The 19,848-nt window shown below is 26.8% G+C and overlaps 3 protein-coding genes across 3 annotated transcripts; all 3 read right to left on the bottom strand.

Moving 5' to 3' along the window:
* Positions 1-1,165: 1,165 nt before the first annotated feature.
* LOC145750219 (large ribosomal subunit protein eL33-like) lies at positions 1,166-3,226 on the bottom strand. Its single transcript, XM_082566199.1, has 5 exons — positions 3,203-3,226; positions 2,950-2,984; positions 2,500-2,652; positions 1,775-1,919; positions 1,166-1,224 (listed from the first exon to the last, which is right to left on the bottom strand). The coding sequence occupies exons 2-5, from the start codon at positions 2,958-2,960 to the stop codon at positions 1,201-1,203; spliced, it is 333 nt and encodes a 110-aa protein (XP_082422325.1). The 5' UTR covers positions 2,961-2,984; positions 3,203-3,226; the 3' UTR covers positions 1,166-1,200.
* A 614-nt stretch (positions 3,227-3,840) lies between these two features.
* Positions 3,841-9,171, bottom strand: LOC145749797 (uncharacterized). The gene is made up of 12 exons (XM_082565660.1): positions 9,165-9,171; positions 9,051-9,076; positions 8,527-8,629; positions 8,039-8,143; positions 7,149-7,164; positions 6,700-6,832; positions 6,396-6,558; positions 5,788-5,818; positions 5,451-5,583; positions 4,930-5,068; positions 4,538-4,777; positions 3,841-3,977 (listed from the first exon to the last, which is right to left on the bottom strand). The coding sequence occupies exons 1-12, from the start codon at positions 9,169-9,171 to the stop codon at positions 3,967-3,969; spliced, it is 1,107 nt and encodes a 368-aa protein (XP_082421786.1). The 3' UTR covers positions 3,841-3,966.
* An 8,834-nt stretch (positions 9,172-18,005) lies between these two features.
* LOC145749796 (uncharacterized) lies at positions 18,006-18,473 on the bottom strand. The gene is made up of 2 exons (XM_082565659.1): positions 18,343-18,473; positions 18,006-18,201 (listed from the first exon to the last, which is right to left on the bottom strand). Exons 1-2 carry the CDS (start codon positions 18,471-18,473, stop codon positions 18,006-18,008), a joined length of 327 nt encoding a protein of 108 aa, XP_082421785.1.
* Between the last annotated feature and the right edge of the window lie 1,375 nt (positions 18,474-19,848).

Genomic DNA, 19,848 nt, shown 5'->3' with positions numbered 1-19,848 from the left:
TGACGTAATTTCCCTTTACGTATACTTATAGAAGCCCACGTTACATAGAATAGTGGTAACCAGTACTAGGACACTCATACTATTGAAGTCATTGTGTTTGACAATGGATATTAATAGTAGAAAATTTTTGTATAGTTTTAGTAATGTATCACGTGTTTTGTTCTATTGTTTATGTTGAAATTTATAGTTTTGCAGGTCCAAATATAGTGGTAGTGTAGCAAATATTTTTAAGAAATTTAACAATGGTTTAAAAACTCCTTAGTAATCAGTGACCAAATAAGACCTCAAAACGAGTTTTTGATAATTTTAAAATCAACTTCCGTTCAACTTTTCACAGTTTCCTATCTAACGTTGGTTTATTTTGTAAACGTGATATTTTTAACGCATCAAAAATAAACTTTTTTACTTACCCTATGACGTATTACCTAATGATGAACTCGTTGTAATAGTGATATAGAAAATGAGTTAAGGTTAAATAAAGGTATTTGGTCATAGTTTTAATTTAACAGATTTGAAAACAACAGAATAATATATGCTTTATAAATTATTGCAATTCTAAATTGGCACCGAATGAAAATGTTTTTACTTTTTAAACTTCATGTATGTTTAAACTAAATTGTCATTTATTGCCATAAACAATTGTTAAGAGTATTTTATGGTAACAAAACTTAACTTTTGAAAGTTATCTTGATACGTTTTTATACTTAGATTTCTTGTACTCAAATGGGTTTGCTGTTGTTACGTGTTAACCCATTTGTGAAATCCGGTTTCTTGGGCAACTAGCGTGGCATTGGTGCGGTTTAAACCCAAAACCTATCTACTCATTTATAAAAAAACGCCTGGCTCCTTAGCGCCACATGGCGGTTTGTTTTTAAGGCAGAAAAATTTTCCATTGCCATCCTAATTAACCAATAATTTACAGTGCGATGTGTTAAAACACAATTTTTGTAAAAGTTTTTACGAAATGCTACAAGATTTTATTGTAAGGTTTATTGTATGTCAAAATATTTTATTTTGTCTTGTATATGCATGCCCTGAAAACAATATTTATGTCTCTAAAGGTTTGCAACAAGCGCTTAACTGTATTTTGCTAAAAGTACAACCCTTTCTTAAAATCTGTAAAATTATCTAGCATGTTTTTTTATTCTATTTGGTAATACAAAAATTGAGAATTTTGTTGTATTTTTATTGATCCAAAGTTTAAATAGATGAAGGATACATCATCTAAAAAAATAAAATTTTGGTTACAAAAGTGGATAATTTGATAAACATGTAATTTTACACAAACGTTGTTATATACCCCAAGGTATATAACATACCCAAAGTATATAACACCATACCCAGGGTATAAAACACCACAGATAACCACAAAGTAGATTTCAAAATTATGAATAAGTTAAATAATTAATAAAAAAAGTTTTTCTAAAGTAATATCTTACTAGAAGTATAAATGAAAAAAACAAGCAGTTTTAATGCAAATGAAAGTATAATGTCAGGTGCCTATAAAGCATACTGGGTTAAATGGATAAGTGTACATTAAATGGTTATTGAATTTATCAAATGGGTCAACGTGGGGCAAAAGAATTTGATAAATTAAATCTTAACCCCAACCTATTTAAAATACATGCGATCCATTCAATCTTTTATATTTTGTAAATATAGTCTAATGTTCGATACTTCAACCATCATGTATAAAAATATTTTAAAGTACGGAAAATGCGAATTTAATAGCAGTAAAACAAAAAGTTTTAAAAAGAAATGATAAAATACTCACAACTCTGATTCTGTGACCGATAGCTTTAGCGGGAAGATTGCTCTTAAACTGGGCTCGCACGATTCCACTGTTACCATGGGAACGTACAACCTTGCCCCATATCACCCTCGTGTGGTTGGGTTCACCTCGAGGAGTTCGAGTCTTTCTGTGGATCAAAATTCAAAATTATAGTAAAAAAAAAACATAGAAAACACTTATAAGTTTGGTTAAAAATAAGTCTAAAATATTATATATTTAAATAAAAACATGAATAAATTTTTACGCACATGTATTAAACACAGGTTATAAACTTTACGACACTATAGTTCATAAACAACAAATAGACAAATACATATAAAAACATGGGTTCTATTAAAACATTTAATAGAGTCCTACTAATTGGCACTCAGGACCACACAGGAGCACCGACTATTTACCTCGCAGGACTACCATACAGAATGCGTTGACTGTTTTTACTGTCATTTGATAAAAAAAACAAATACCGACAAAAAGACACTTTTTATTAACCCCAGCCCTAACCCTCTTATGAAAAATGGCCCTAGTTGCCTTAAATTAAAAAAAACAGTCTACGCGATTTCCGTATTTAATTTTTCTTTTGTGTAGTAAATGTATTGTTTTGTATTGCCTATGTTGTTCTGTGCGGTCCTGTGTGGTAAATAGTAGGGCCGCATTTAATGCAAAATAAAATCTTAGATATATAACAAAAAACAAAAAGAATCACTTACCGCTTGGCTTTGTAAACATAAGCACATCTTTTGCCGAGATAAAAAGAAGTTGCTTCTTTAGATGTAACTCCTTCAATTCGTAAAAGAGAAGTGTTTTCGTGTTGGTTTCTCAAACCTCGGGTGAAACCGGTGAATACAGCTTTACACCACAACCTGTTTATTGAAAATTTAAGAACATTACCTTAGTGTTACGTTAATTTCTTTTAAAACTTCAACAATGAAAGATAAACACAGTAACAATGAGTTTAAAATATAGAAAAAGTTAACAATTTTGATTAAGCAAATCTCGTTTTGCCCTACTGGATTGGGTATTGCATGCTAATTTTGACATATTTTTAATTAATAAAAAAATATTTAGTTTTTTATTTCCATACAAACTTACAAAAAAAGTACTTAAACATTATAATTTTTAGGCAACATTTTACATACACAGAAACACTAATAATTTACCTGTCTGTCATCTTTATTGTCGGCTAAATCCTTACCTAAACAAGAAACGTAAGTTAATAAAAACGTAACATTTTCTAAAATCTTTCAACAAAAATTTATCCGCTTTAATCGGTATATATTGATAATTTTAATTAAAAAGAAACGTCAAGAGCTTAAATGCAACTATATAAAAACCTATTATACACATTATTGTTTTAAAAATGTTGCTAAAAATTCATTTAAAGTATAAGTTAAGCTAACTAACATGGCTAACCTGATGGTTGGATAGAAAAGAGAGAGACACCAGCGGAGGCGCCATATATTTACATCGTGTAATATTCACTGCGATTCAATCTTTTTTTTTATCCTCAACGTTACAAAACTTTAAAAAAAGGAAATTTAGTTTAATTTTGTATTGCATTGTTATGTGTTAGTAAATATCTTCCAAATTCACGCTGTAAATTACTCAGGTTCATTAAAACCAAAGTTTAGTGGTGCTAAGGTTTATATTTTAAAACTTCAATCGAAAAAAAACTCAGTTAAAATAAAAGAAGCCTACCATTTTTTCTGCATTTAAACAAAGTGTTATTTCATACATTAAATTTTATAAATAAGTAAATTTAAACAATTATGATAGAATGTGTTCATGTATTGTTTTTTTATATTCTTATCCCTAAAACTTGCCCTTAAACATTGTTAAATGGTTTAAAAATAACAAAATATTAAGGTATAATTGATTTATTTTAGACATGAACAAATAAAAATAATTTTTGGATAAAGCAAGCATGATATTGCAAAAAAAGAATAGTAAAACATTTATTTAAAGTATTTTATAGTCAAAAATTTACAAATATAAAGAAGCCGATATTTAAACAAAACATATTTAAACTTCGGAAAAAAATATACTAAAATGGGCTTTATATTGTTATCATAAAACAAGTGATGCAATAATTAAAAAAAATGAGATACATAAAATGATTAATTAAGAAAAACAATTTAAAAAAGATCCAAGATTTTTTTCCCAAAGATGGCATTTTCTTATGCTTCAACTAAAAAAAAGATCATTGTTAAAAAGGCATAAAATCATAAATGTGTAAATAGTTAAAATCCTTCAATCTGCAGCGTGATGTAGTGGTCAGAACTAGGATTCACTATATGAAGTCTTAGGTTCGGTTCCCACTGCTCTTATGCTGTAGCGCCTTTAAGTAAGGTCGAAGTGGAAAAGTCGAATGCGCTACTTAAACATAGAGTAACATCAGTTACCCCGACCCAGTCTCGAGTTGCCTGTGGCAGTTTGGGATATTATAGATTATAATTGCCCGATAATTATGCTGCTGATTAAGTGCTGGCTCAGCAGAAGTTCATACCGTTTATAGCGCCTTACTCAAGGGCGCTACAGCATGAGATCACTGGGGATTGAACCTACGACCTCATGTGTGGTGTAGCAAGTGTTCTTACCACTACACCAAGCTGCCCATTCAAAACTGCCAAGGGCAACTTAAGTCAGGGTCAGAGAAACTGACATTACTTACCGTTAAGGTTGTAAAGTCGACCTTTCCACATCAAGGATAAATAAATATTTAAAAATTATTTATATATTTGAACCTACCACATTGGCACTGATCACATTCTCCAATCTTAACCAAACTGCCTGAAGCACATTCCATATTTTCTGCAGTACAACCATGATAAGGACATGGCACAAGTGGGCTACAAGAACATATCTGACAACCAATATCATTAACAGCAAGCACACCACTGGCACATTCAAGATTACAGAATAACAGAGGGCAGTATACTGGACCACAAGCACAAATCTCACAACCATTTTCATCGACAGCAAATGAACCTAACAAAAAATAGTTTAATTGTTTAATAGTTAAGAACTTATTTGAAAACTATTACTTTTTTATGCATATGTCACTTATACTTTAATTCAACAATTTAATTAGAACAATTATGCTTAATAAAATCGCATAATGTAGTAAAATAAAATCAAACCTAAACAGTTCATTTCTTCAGGGGTGCCACAGTCTAAAGCAGGACAAACCACTGGTCCTGGTGTTGTTGGTGGCAAAATTGTCGTTGTTGCTGGAGGTTCAGAACCCAAATAACATTTGTTATTACATTCATCTTCAGTCTGCAAATATAAATAATAAAAATTAAACAAGTAAATTGCCAATAGTCTTAAATTAAGACATAATAAATAATCCTGGCGGCATGGTGTAAAGGTTAAAACACTTTGCTTTACTACAAGCGATCCTCGATTTGATTCCCAGTGCTTCCATGTTGTAATATTCTTGAGTAGGTTAATTATCAGGCAAAATAATAATAATAATATTACAAAATGCCAAAAAATAATAATTTATTACAAATTGCCAAAAAATAATAATAATAATGTTACAATTTGCCAAAAAAACAAATCTTATGTTTAGGCTTGGAATAAATTAATAAGAAAATATGGATTTGAAAGCAGGTTTAATAAAAAACTTAGTTCAAATATAAATATTAGGAAATTTTACTATAAAGTTGTTTTCATTCCCCGCGCAGCCTCCATAGATAAATGGTTGACAACTTTTAAGTTTACGATCGAAATAATATCGTATGAAAAACCCGAAACAAAATCCAGGATCAGGTTCATTGAGACACAATTCACTTTTATATAAGTAAAAATAGAATGGTAAATAATATCGATTAAAATTGTTTTAAAAATTATCACAGAGTTATTTTTTGGATAATTAAGCATTGTTTTAGTGATTGGGAATAAGAGTTATAATTTGCATGAATCTAAAACAAAGTTTATAAAAAATATTACTGTTTATAAAAAATAAAAAATTGAGTTAAACTAAAATTTCTTACTCAGAAACTTGTCCATTGCGATTTCCAGGAGCTAAAAATAAATTTTTTATTCAATTTTTATAAATTAACTATTGTAACATGGTTCATAAATATTTAAAACAACAAGGGTAAAGTGTAAGTTAAAATCAACTTCATGTAAGTAGGAAAAAATTTTATGAGTTTGAGTAGCAAAATTTAATGAGTGAGAGTTAAAAAAAATTTCCTGCATGTGAGTTTTAACAAAATTAGAAGTGTGAGTTAAAAAAAAATTCATGAGCATAAATTAAAAAATTTAATGACTGTATGTTAACAAAAAAATTTGAGTTAAAAAAAATTTTTGAATGTGAATTTTATTTTTTTTTTTTTTGTATATATTTCAGTTACTCCGACCCAGTCTCGAGTTGCCTGTGGCAGTATGGGATATTATAGATTATAATTGCCCGATAATTATGCTGCTGATTAAGTGTTGGCTCAGCAGGAGTTTATACCGCTTATAGCGCCTTACTCATGGGCGCTACAGCATGAGCGCTAATAAAACATAAATTTAAAAAAATTAATGAGTGTATGTTAACAAAAAAATTTAATTTATAAAAATTTTTTGAATGTGAATTTTAATAAACTTAGTTTACCATCAGCACATTCACAAACTGGACATCCGAGTTCACTTTTAGCAAGTTGGCCGGTCTTACAATCCAATTCTTTGGCTGTGCAGTCAAGATTCTCACAAACTACCGGTTTGTTTTCCCATTTAGTTTCCTTCTTTATGCAAGTATCAAAGCACTGTTGCTCAGACTGTAACAAAGATAAATAAAATATCAAAAGATGAAGTAGCAAAAGAGTAAATACCATTTTAAATGCATCAATTTAATAATAAAAACACAATAAAATAACTTCACATCCCAGTTCGAAAAGTTTTATCAAACAATAAGCTACCTGAAAGTTATTTTCATTTGCATGACATCCACCATACACAAATCTAGCACACTTCTTCTCTTTTTTGTCATAATAATATCTAGGGATATGACTTCGACATATTCCTGGGTAAACCGGGGGGTTGCAAGCACTCCTATAGTGTGAAAAATACATTTATTTAAAAGCAATTTTATTCGAAACTGAGAAGGCAACTTCAAACTAAGTCAGGTGATGTTACTTTATGTTAACTGATGTTACTTTATGTTTAGGTCGTTTAGAGAATAAATAAATACAAAAAAAATAGGGTTTATTTTTATCCAATAAAAATTACCACGTAATATAACTGCACATGATTTAATTGCAAGGTATTTATTAATAAAAAAAAATAACAATTAAATTCATTATCAGCCTATTTCAAAACAGAAATACATTCGATTTAAAATTTAGAAGCCAAGTAGTTAGATGCTTACCTTTTCTTTGGGGTATCTGCAAAGTAAAAGTAAAGTATTAATATAACTTAAATTTAAAAAATATTATTAAAGCAAAACTTACTTTGTCATGTCCTTTCATTTTATTTTAATTATTATACTTTAATAAAGTATATGTACAAAGTGTCTTAATTTAGTTTTGACAGGCAGATATATATATATTAAATGTATAAAAATATTTAATAAAATATTTATTACAAGAAAGTTAAATAACTTATAAAATTGAGCAACCCTAATAAAAAAAATCAAATATTATTAGGTTTTTTTGTTGTAAAACATAATTATATTTAATATACCTAATATATATTTTAACGACTTGTTAATATGCGCTCTGCCAATTAAATTTATTTTAAGTGAGAACAGTATTGAACTAATAATAAAACTTTTAAAATACAGTTTAATTAAACTTTTATTGATTTTTAATATGAAAATATCAAGATAGTTTACTATTTTTTTAATACTAAAAAAAAAAGTTTTAATTTTACATTTTTCTTTAAATAATTTATCCTCGATGTGGAAGGTCGACTTCACAACTTAAAACCATTACCCCAACCTAGTCACGAGTTGCTTTTTGGCAGTTTGGGATATTATAGATTATATTTGCCCAGCAATTAAGCTAACTTAATTATGCTGATGATTAAGTGCTGGCTCAGCAGGAGTTTATACCGTTTATATCACCTTTAAGGGTGCTACAGCATGGGAGCCTTTGGGATCAAAGCCAAGATCTCATGTAGTGTAGAAAGTGTTCAGACCACCACACCACACTGCCATTTATTTTACATTTATAAGTAAATTTGTTTGGAATAAAAATAAGCCCTGGTGACCAAAATTTGGTTTACTTTTTGTAATTTTAAAGAAATTTAAACACTTACAATACAAGCACTCGCAAATTGGGCAGCCATCTTGACCAACAGTTGCTAACACTTCACAATCTTCAAAGTTGGCCAATGTACATTCCTCTGCTAATGGAATACACTCTAGAAAAATAAAAGATATTATTACTAAAGCAAAATACGTTTTTTTAATGACAAAGCTTGAAATAGGATACTTAATCATATACTCAAAAGTTATACAAAAAAATAAGCTGGTAATTTCTAAGTTAGAATAAATTTAAATGAAAAGCATTTTAAACATTTTACACAATGGACTATTATAAACTATTATTTAAAAAAATTGTTTTTAGGTATACAAATAAAAAATAAATGTCTGCACTAAAGGAAAGTCCAGTTTTTAAAAAGAATTCAGTTTTAATTTTTTAGCCTATTTAAAATAGGTATATATATATATAATATATATAAAAAAAAGTTATTAAAAATAAATTAATTTTCACTAGTATAAAAACAATAATTTTTTAACGTACCACATTGACACAAATCACAATCAAGTTCATTTTTGGCAAGGACTCCAGACGAGCATCCCAATAATTCAGCATCGCAAATGATTAAAGGACATGGTATGGGAAGCTTTAATAAAAGATATATTTGAATTAAAAACGAACAAAAAATAGGTCATTACATTTGTCGAAATTTAAAACATATACGTTTACAAAAATAATTATATCAAAAATTTAAGAAACTAACTTATTTTAAAAAATAGGTTTTCTGAGATTTTTCAGTAATCTTTTTTTTTGTACTAGTCGAAAGCCAACTCTTAAGTCAGTTTTTAATATATTTATATTTTCAAAACTCTTAACTGAAATATGCCAGTGGTACACAAACAGAATTTTTTTTGTTTTGTAGGCCTATACACTAAGGTTCATTATGTATATATAATTTGAAATATAAGAGTAACAGACAGTCGAACAATCGATATGTTATAACAACATATAAAAAGCAAATTTATAACTTTAAAAAAATATGAAAACATTTAAAAATTATTACTTACTTCGCCCGCAGCTGGTGCACCAAACACTTAAAAAAAGTAAAAGTTTGTTAGTATAACTAAAAAATTAATAAAAAAAGTGATCAAAAATAAATAAATAAAAAACTAAGTACTAACCAGTCATTAATATGAACACAACACAACTAACAAACATCTTCATTTTTGTATTTCTTTCAAAGTAAAGACTACAATAATATAAACTTTATACTAATCAAAAGTTATAAAACAATGCTCAGACTTACCGTGCTTTTATAGAATTTTCACTGCTTGTTAAATCATGGTTGTTTTAAAATTAGAAGTTTACGAGATATTATTAAAATAAAAATTAAACTTCATCTTGATTTTGAAATTAAAAATATTTTATTAGTTTTAATTTTTGGCTATAAAAACTGTCTAGTACCCAACAGACAGGTAATAAACTTTTTATATTTTGTTAATTTGTTTTTAAGAGTTATAATAAACTGATGATCATAAAATATGAAAGAATTTAATAATGCCTAACTGTCTTTCATACTTTCAAAAAACCATATAATGAAACATATATCAGTTAAACATTTATTCTTAATTTAAAAATTAAAATCGTTAAACTTAATTAAAATCTTAAAATATAAAATATATTAAACAACGATTTTCTTATTACAAAAATAAATAAATTTTTATTAAAAAAATAAAAATTTAATTTTAAAATTAAATTGTTAAATTTAAGTAGACTAGGCTATTAAAATAAATGACAGAATGTTTTTTTTTTAAAACTTTATTATGCTAAATTTATTATTAATATCCAATTTAATATTTTTAATATACAACATTTATTAAAAACTATTAACTTTTTTAGTTAAATTATGATTTTTGTTGTATTAATAATGTCATTTAAAAAACTTGTTGTAAAATATTTTTTAATTAAAATTTAAATGCTATTTGCCAATTTCTTTTGGATCTCTATTAGTTTCGCACGCCCTACATAAACAGGGTGTGTAACCGAAATATGACACATGTAATTAAACAAAGAGGTTGCATAAATTAAACCCTTACCCTAACCCTCACATATTCAGTTTACCCATTAACAAAGTTATACTCATTAAAACATATTTCAACTAATTTTTAATGTCTGGTTGAACAATTGCCATACTTAGGTTATAACGCCTTGTTAAATTCGGGCGTGCGAAAGTAATAAAGATCCTTTCTTTTGACTTGTTTTTTTTAAATGCAATTTATCAAGCAATAGAGCAGAACTTTAAATTATAACTTTTTTAATAATTTATTTCCAATTTTTTCTGTTTCTTATTATATATTTATTTTTGACTAAATAAAAAAATCTAAACATAGAGTACCGTTTATTACCCTGACCTTGTCTTGAATTGACTTTAGTTTGGAATACTGTCAGACTGTTGATTATAATTGGGTTTGGTGACCATGCCATAAAATAATTAAAATCTTCATGTAAACATTAATACTTTTGACATGTTTTAAATCATTAAATTGATTTTGTCATTTTTTCCCGTCGCATTGTTGTAATATTAATTGTATATCGTATTTATTATTTACTTTTATCAATGCGCGAAAAACCAAAATAAAAAAAAAAAATTTTTAAAATTATTCTGTGTATTGGCATTGCTGTTTTTTTACAGCATTTCTAACCAGTGTCTGCCAATAATCAACTACAGTTAAATTTGAACTTAATTTGAAAATGTTGCATTGTTGTTTTGTCAATGTTTTTTATTTAAATATTTAAATTTTAATGACAAACTAAATAACACGTGTAAAATATGAATATGTAATAAGGTGATCTCCCTATAATAACAAGAGTAGCGACCGTAACTGTTACAAGTCTTACCTGTTGGATTTTTATTTAGTATATTTTCAAAAACAAATTTTTTATTATCAATTTTACATTAATTAATAATATTTATTTTAAGAACATTTAAATGTGTTATTATTAGAAATAGAAGAATTTAAACAAATGAATTAAATACACGTTTTGAAGAAATCTGTAACAGTGGCATTGAATTAATACGATAATGGAACAATAAAATACAAATACTAAATATTTACAATGAATATTTAAATAAATCTTAAAGAAAACAAGATTTTAAAGTATAAGTCATTATTTGAAGTTAAGCAAAGCTCGTCTAAACCAACACAATTATATGATTAACAGAAAACTAAAAAAAAGTAAAAAAAAATTTAAATTGTCGAGCTCAGTTGGCCTTCATTGTTTTGTAATTATCTGAAAAAAGAAAAACATTATTAATATTTTTAATCAATCAACTACACAGCAACTAATAACAGTTTTAATTTTTTTTTTCATTCTAGTCAGCATAAAAAATACCGAAACAAAAATAGAACTTACCTGTGGAAAATTTATCGGAAAACCCAAGCGGCGAACTTTGAGTTTCACCAAAAGGTATTTTGCCGCTAGTTGGCAGCACTTGGGAGTTACTTCCGTACATTTGACAGAGCATGGGAATAATAGAACGTTGTTGTACTCCTAAAAATCGTTAATTGTTTAATTAAGTAAAAACTTGTAGTTTTTATGTAAACCAAAGTATAAGTATAAGAGTAGCCTTAAATAGCATTTACATACACTTTTATTTAAAATTTTTTTTATGAAATTTCAAAAAGAAGTAATTAATTTAAAAAAAAAACAATTAATACCTGTGTTGTATTGTTGTAACTGTAATAAACTGTTAAGTACAGGTCGCTGTAATAAAGGATGGGATTGGGGTAAGACTTGCTCAAGGGCGGCATAATTTCCGGTCTCCGCCAACAACTCAAGTCCAACAGCAGTTTGTCGTTTCCATTTTGTTCTAAAAAAAATTAAAAAATTAATTAAAGTTGAAATTAATTGAACTTTAAAATATAAAAACTTATGCGCTTGTAAAATTTATTTTTAAATATCATTGACACATAAGACTATTTTAATACAATTTAAACATTTTTTATTTAAGCGCAGTTTAATATATTTAGTAAACTGTGTCAAAAATTATAACTTTAATCTAACTATTTAAAAGCAATGTAACATGTAATTATTAAATTTTTTTTTTTTCAATTCTTTTAATATTTTTATTTATTTTTTACTCCGTCATTACGACTAATTATTAAAAGTCATTTTTTTCGCTAATTTCCAATAAACACAAATTTACTGTCGCCCAATTAAACCTAATTCTAAGTTAATTATATCTTCTAATAAACGTTCATTTTTAAGTGAAATATTTTGTCCTTCGAGACTTATTAGCGTTCAAATAATCGCGCCGTTAATTCGTGCTTATGGGAAATTTAAATCGAGTTAAATTCCTTGTTTATTTTTAACAAGGCAGGCGCGTGTACAATTAGCCACATGGGAAAATATAAATATTTTAGACGCGTTTTTAAAATTGTTTATTTAAAAAATAAATTTTAACCAAATTTTAGAAGCATTTTATAGATTTAATAAATATTATAAAAAATTAACTTATTGTTTTAATTTAAATTAGTGATACAACTTGTGTAAAAACTTTATTTAATTTTTAATTTATATTTACCTTCTATTTTGATACCAAGTCTTAACTTGGGTGTCAGTTAAGTTTAACTTGTGAGCCAATTCCATGCGATCTTGTACAGATAAATATCTAAAAAATAAGGGGATTAAAAAATTAAAATGGCGGACAATAAAAAGCGAAATATATTAATAAAAATAATGATAAAACCCACGTATGGAAAACTATTTTAGTGCTATTTTAAAAATAAAAAATACTTTAACTAAAGAATAGCGATTTAATGTCTAATAGAATACTTTAACAAATTAACAATTTTAAAAAATATTTAAAAATAAAGAAAAACTTACTTTTGTCCGTCAAAACTTTTTTCAAGTTGGACAAGTTGATCGTCTGTAAAAGCAGTTCTCGCCTTTCTGGGTTTCTTGTTTTTGTTGGAGGATAAAAGTCGTTTTCGATTAAAGTTGTCCTCCTTTGATTCCCTGGATTTAAACCAAAATTCCTCCTCCGGAGCTATTTCTTCTAAAAAAAATTATTTTTAAAAAGTTTGTTAAAGTATTTCTTTGAAAAAATTTTTTTTTTTTGATAAAAATTATCTATTTTATTATAAAAAAAATAACTCGATTTATTTACCTCTTTCATGTGAGGTTTTTACTTCGTTATTTCTGGCAAAATTAAACGGAACAAATGAAGCTGGTGGACTCTGTTGAAATATTTTGTTTCTTGACATCATAGTTTGCCAGATGGAAGATAGATAAGGATGGTACATAAGATTTGATTGGCCTAAAATTTTTAAAAAAAATTTAAAAAAAACTGAAAAAACGCAGGTCGAAAAATATATATTTTTAAGCCTTATTTGCGTGTTTAGTTGCGAAAAAGTTTAACATTGCAAGAAATTATAACCTCGAAAAAAATTTAACTACAGTTCATGTAAAAGTTATTTAACTTTTTGTCTTTTATTTTTAATGAAAAATTTTTTTTTTATTAAAATTTTATTTTTACTTAAAAGTTTTAAATTTAAGTAAGTTTGTTAACTTTTTGTTTCTTTAAGTTTTTAAATAAAAATTTACTTACCAAACGCGTTTAAGCCGTATCCCTGATTCTGCAAAATAGTAGAAGGTAATTTCGAAAGATCGCCCGAAAGTTGGTGGAGAGGAAGAAAAGGGTTCGAAATTTCTCCATCACTCGAGGTCGGACTTGTGCTCTGACGATTTGGGGAAGATGTTTTGTTGGGAGACCAACTCTTCTGTCGCCCAAAAAGAAAACTTCTTGTTTTCACTTCGATTGGAGCGTTGTCAATGGAGTAGTTTATAGGACTCGGTGAAGATTGGTATGAATCGCTGTCATTTTCCGAAGAATGCGATTTTCTAGATTTGATTTCCATTTTCAAAATGTTATCGATGCTAAACTTCGGCTTTTTCCGATTGTTTTGATTTACTTTTGGTGACGTTGGCGTTACGTCATCAATTTCTTGTTCCACGTCATCAACTACAATTTTTAAATTTTCAATCGACATTTTTCTTGATCGAATCTCTTTAACTTTTTCTTTAAATTTAATATAAATTCCCAAAAATTTGATGTGCACCTTAAAACCTATAACAGCATATGAATAAATTGTTAATTATATTCTCCGTTTTATGCACGCAAAGAGAGAGCAAGTGCGCATGCGCTTCCCTTTTTTCCTTTTCTTAATCCAATAAACATTATCTTACTACCGAAAAAAAACGTGGTTCCAATTCATTTAAACGTGAACACAAAAAAACGGCCAAAAATAATTTCTGATCCTTTCATTTCTGGCGTAATCTCGCGTTTTATTGTTATAAATATGGTTGTGTCTAACTATACCCATAGACATAATAGAACGCCTTAATACGCGAGTTTTTATGCGAAATAGCGAAGCTTATCTATTGAAATTTATACCCGATCATTTTCTAAATGTTTTGTTGGGGATAAATGTTGGTTGGAAGTCCATATATTTAAAAGTCGAAAATATTCAACTTTCACACGAGAATATAGCGTTTAACCGTCGTCTACAAACGTAGCATTAGCTGCTTGCTCGCTTATTAATTTTTGATTGACTTTGGACGCAGTTAATAAGCAGCGGATTAGGGATATCGCAAAAATGGCCACCTACTCTTGATAGAATAATCGGGAGACGCGTCAGACCCTTTTCACGGCGCTTTAAATGTCACTTAAACATATTTAGCCCCATTCAACGCTCTGGGATCGTCTGGCTATTATTCAAGGATATAATAACACACCACATAGCGGTAATTGCTTATTTTCCCAACGACTTGTAAACAGAGAAAGCTAAAAGTAGTTACACGATTTACTCACAATGAAAACGTAAACGCTGAATACCTTCGAATTTTTAGTTACTTTATTTTATTGAAAAGGCTTTGAATAAATTTCTATATTTAAGTAATACACACCCCCACTAAATTAGCCAATAAAATATTTAATTGTTCACAATTTTTATTAAAATATACCCTTCCTAAAGGTCAAGTGAAAGTATATTTAATTTAGTATAAAAGAATAAAACATTAGCTTTATGTAAGTAAAACACGCCTAGAAAATTAGCCAATCGTTTTTATTAAATATCAACTTGTATTTTTAAGCAAAATTTGTCGTCTAAATTTTATTAAATAAATTTTTGATTTAATATCACAAATTAATAATTTAAACAGTTTTTTAAATCAGCGTGTGATGCTACTAATTAAACGATATTTTACGAGAATTCACATTTTAAATAAATAATGCGAGGATTAAGTAGTACGTTTATCTTGTTAGTTTGTTAACTGAATATTTAATTAATTAACTAAACGTGAGAATTTATCCGTATTTATTTAATTGGTTAATTTAGTTTCTGATAATTAAAATTAATTTTAAATTAGGAAATCAGTTTACAAATTTATTATATTTAAAAAAAAATCTGGTACGTTATTGATATTATAAAAATATGTTTTAATATTAATATAACAGAAATACTTTTACAAAATAATTTTGAGATTATTAGAATTTAAATATTAAAAACAATTCCGTGTTTTTTGAATTTTCGCATGCCTTGTTTGTGGATTGCAAATAAAAGATAAATTAAAACAAAAAAAGGATTATGGAGATAATTTACAAATGAATGATGTTAAATTTACTAATCTCGTGTAATATATTTTCCCATCATTTTTTCCATAAAATAATAAATATAAAAAATTAAAAACTTAAATTAAAAATTCAAAAAATAAATTTTTAATTGTGCTTCAAATTAAAACTTTAAAATTTTTGTTATAATTTTTTTTTTTTTATTATGGTTTTTCGCACATTGATAAAAGTAAATAATAAATACGATATACAATTAATATTACAACAATGCGACGGGAAAAATAACAAAATCAATTTAATGATTTAAAACATGCCAAAAGTATTAATGTTTACATAAAGATTTTAAATATGTTATGGCATGGTCACCAAACCCAAAATTTAATATTTATTAAAATTAAAAAATAATTAAATTCGTTATTTCTTAAACAACCATAGCTGTCTATAAAATCGCGATAAATATAGATTGAAACAAGCTGACTCAATATATTCATTAATATTTAATTCTATAATAAACTAACAACCTAAAGTAACATATTTTGAATACATTTTATATGTGTTTTTATTTTATCGATAATTTACAATTAAAAAACGAACTTAATTCTAATGGAATTTTTTGTTATAATTCTTGTGATTATTCAACTACAATAAAGCAATAAATATTAAATTATTTTTATTCAAATTAAAATAGAGTTTCTACGACTAAAAAGTAATCCCATTTTTGATTTTCGAATCGCGGAATTAAAATGTCGATTTGAATTATTTTGATTCGAGAATATAATCTTAGTTATTTATATGAATGACCATTGTTATGTCATAATACAAAAAATGGGTTCGAATGTCGATTAAAATTAGATTATAAATTTCTGCCTGGCTGCGCAGGATTTTAAAAATAATAACTATGACGTCATTAATACGTAATAAAAAGTTAAGTTGTAATTTTTTTATTATTTTGCAAACATTAAATTAATTTAAACTTTAAATTGAAACAGTTTTTGCCATATATTTATTGTTATTAATTTAAAAAATTATTTCGTTAAAAAATAAAAAATTAAAATAATGCAGTAACTAAAAATTTAAAGCGATTCTGAAGAAATTTAAAAATAGAACGGTTAATGACTTACCCATATAATATACCTTTTAAAATTATTTTTCATATAAATGATTAGTTTTAATAAGACAAAATTATTTTTTACTACAAAATATAATTTTATTAAAACTGAATCTTAAACCGCGGTCAAGAATAACAAAAAAGACTCGTTAGCGCCATCTACCGAGTGTTTAAATAATATTTAAGGCAAATTTTAAAATAAATATTTAATACATTTTTTATAACTCATCTACAACTTTTGACAACATAAAGATATAGCCCGATAGGTTTCGTGCTAAAACACCAATCTCTGACGTTTTCAGGTAGCTTAAACATGTGAAACAGTTTGCGCTTTAAATGCGCTTTGTAGTTTGCGCTTTAAATACAGTTTGCGCTTTAAATGCGATGTGAAACAGTTTGCGCTTTAAATGCGCTTTAAAATTACATAACAAAAGAAATTTTTAAACCTAACCATAAATAAAATAAAAATTAAAATGCACGTCACGTAAATTTGTCCGTTCTTTTTTCCCTTTAAATATTGTATAACCCTTTTTTTATAGAACCATTGCAACTACTATGAATATATTGGGTCACGTGTGTTGTCCGGTTCTAGACAAAACATAATTACACTACGTCCTTAATTCTTTCCTACGGATTACGGCCCTCCTAAATTCTTTCCTACGGAACACGGTTCTAGAGAATTCTTTCTTATGGTAAACCGAACGTTGTTTTGTCAAGAGCCGGACAACATACGTGATCCAAATTATTATATAATGGCTAATTTTATTTCAACTTTGCAGTTTTGTAAATTTTTTTATATAGCATTTTAACTTATCATTAAAAAGTGTTTAAAAATAAAATGCATACCAGCTTTTAAGTTATACGCTATTGAAATTTTTTTAAAGGTCGATATATAGATGATAATAAGTTATTAGCATAAAAAATAAGGCTTGGTTTGTCATTTGTTTTTATTACAAAAAATAACATAAAGAAAAATACAAATTGTCTTTTAGCAACAAAAACGAATCAGAAATGTTGTCTTCTATTAACCCGAATTTGTTTTTTTCTTGGTCAACGATTCTTGTCTATCTCGTTACTTTGATCACGTGACCCAGCTATCTCGTGCCTTGTGACGTAGTTGAACTTTGAACAAATCTATATAAAATAAATTAATTAAAAAACTGCAACTTAGCAAACTATATTTACGAATAAAAATGACATAAACGTTAGAAAATCAAAAGTTTAGTAAAACACATTAAAAATAAGTTGAATTTATTTTTACCTTTAAGATTATCTTTTAGATTAATTTGCTGTCAAGTTTGTAAGAGGTTTTCGAATTTTTTGATCGACATTTTGAAATTTATTTTTTTCTTTGTTCTCCAGCATTAAATGAAGTTCCCGAATATAATCAACTGCGCTTAGAACAATATCGACACTTGTTGTTTGTGGTTTCGTTTGACAAGTTGGAATAATTTGTTGTAATTTACTATAAAGAAATCTGCAAAAAATAAATTAAACTGTTAATAAAATATAAAATAAACTTTTTTTTTTATAAAGCAGCCAAATAAAATAAATTTGCAGTTAAAAAATATTTTACACTTTTAAAGATGTAAATAAATAAGTAAACAAAAGTTATTACCTTAATTCATTTGCTTCGGTATCAACTTGATTTAACTTCTGAATCGATTTACTTTTTTGAACAATTTTTCTTGTCATGGGATCATATCGTCCACTTTCACTTTTAAGCATAACTTTTGGTCCTTTAACCATTTTTTTGAATAAATCTTTTTAACTTAAACTCAATGTAATTGAAATAAAATTGAATGTGTACTAAACGCCGTTTAGTGGCGTTTTATATAATTCTCCACTCTCTCTTTTTCTTTTCCCTTTTTCTTTTTAAAACTTTCTCTCTCGCGTGAACGGAGCACCGGAAAAGTTAATTAACTTCCTATCCCATTGAAACCAGGCTGCAGACTTATCTATTTGCTCTCATATCCTCCCGTTATTTCGTGTTTGTTTGACAAAAGTTAAACAACAACAACAACAACTTGTTATGACCGTGAGGTAATGGGAAAGTTAAATTTGTTTCAAAATAAAATTTGTTTGTTTTAGTTAAAGTTGTGGGAACTGTAAATATAAGAAAATTAATTATTTCTATTTCAAGCGGTAACAATTATTTCTAGACAAATGACGAAATAAAAAAAGCTTTAAGTGCCTAAAATTGAATTGTTAAATAAACACCTATTTTTTATTAAAACAAGCCAAACGAATTTGTATAATAAAAACTCATTTTAAACCAAAAAAAAATTATATTTTAGCAAATACTAAAAAGTTACACTTTCCTAAAAGTGTGTATAAATACTTTAAAAGGCAACATATTAATTTTAAATCTTTTTAAAACTTCATGAATTTAACAAATAAATTTTCATTTTAAATTATAAAAAATTATACTTTTTAAAAAGTAGTTGCTTTTAAATTTATTAAAATTTAAACATTTTTACTTTTTTGGATAATTCTAAATTTAATTTTACTAATTTTTGAAACTCTAATCGCAATTGCAAATAAGGTCTAGACAATGCGGCGCCATTAAATGCAAAGTTTACTTTTAGAAACAAAATAACAATTCGAGATTTGGGATTTAATCCTTTTGGCGCCACATTAGTTCTCCGATTTTTAATTTACAACGAGTAAATATAAACAAATTGTTCAATACACGTAACTACAATACTAATGGTCGATTTAGACATACAAATTATAAGGATTAAGATCCGCATTAGACAATTACTGTTGTTTATATTTAAAATAAGTAAAACTAATGATACATGTAAAAATAACTTTATAATTAGTCGCGTTTTTAATTATTATATTTTATGATTTGAAATCGAGTTCAAGATGATTTTTGTTTGTTGTTTTTTGGAGCAGAAGCAATATGTCATAAAGATAAGACAATTGAATAACGCGAACTTGCGCTGTCAAAAGTTTTTGTTTAAGTAAAGTGATTACTCATAAACCTAAAGTCGCTCGTGCGTTTTAAAACCGAATAAAAAATGCTCTTTTGTTTAAATTTTAAGCAAGGCAATTAAGTTGCGATTTAAATTTTACGCAACAATGCTTATATTTATTATAATGTTATTTTACAACTTTG

This window comes from Corella eumyota, chromosome 4 (assembly GCF_963082875.1).
Source record: "Corella eumyota chromosome 4, kaCorEumy4.1, whole genome shotgun sequence".
Classification (NCBI taxonomy): domain Eukaryota; kingdom Metazoa; phylum Chordata; class Ascidiacea; order Phlebobranchia; family Corellidae; genus Corella; species Corella eumyota.
Note: the sequence above shows the minus strand (reverse complement) of the source record. Positions and strands in the feature narration are given on the sequence as shown.

What these genes read in the sequence shown, in the direction of transcription:
- LOC145749797 (XM_082565660.1), bottom strand. An exon ending in AGTTTGTGAATGTGCTGATG is followed by an intron (nt 5,819 to 6,395) that starts GTAAACTAAGTT and finishes ATTTATTTTTAG; the next exon opens with CTCCTGGAAATCGCAATGGA. An exon ending in TGAAGAAATGAACTGTTTAG is followed by an intron (nt 4,778 to 4,929) that starts GTTTGATTTTAT and finishes ATTTTTTGTTAG; the next exon opens with GTTCATTTGCTGTCGATGAA.
- LOC145749796 (XM_082565659.1), bottom strand. Translation starts at nt 18,473, where the DNA reads ATGGTTAAAGGACCAAAAGTTATGCTTAAAAGTGAAAGTGGACGATAT. An exon ending in ACCGAAGCAAATGAATTAAG is followed by an intron (nt 18,202 to 18,342) that starts GTAATAACTTTT and finishes TATTTTTTGCAG; the next exon opens with ATTTCTTTATAGTAAATTAC.
- LOC145750219 (XM_082566199.1), bottom strand. An exon ending in TATGTTTACAAAGCCAAGCG is followed by an intron (nt 1,920 to 2,499) that starts GTAAGTGATTCT and finishes TTTGATCCACAG; the next exon opens with AAAGACTCGAACTCCTCGAG. An exon ending in TCGGTCACAGAATCAGAGTT is followed by an intron (nt 1,225 to 1,774) that starts GTGAGTATTTTA and finishes TTATTTTTTTAG; the next exon opens with ATGATGTATCCTTCATCTAT.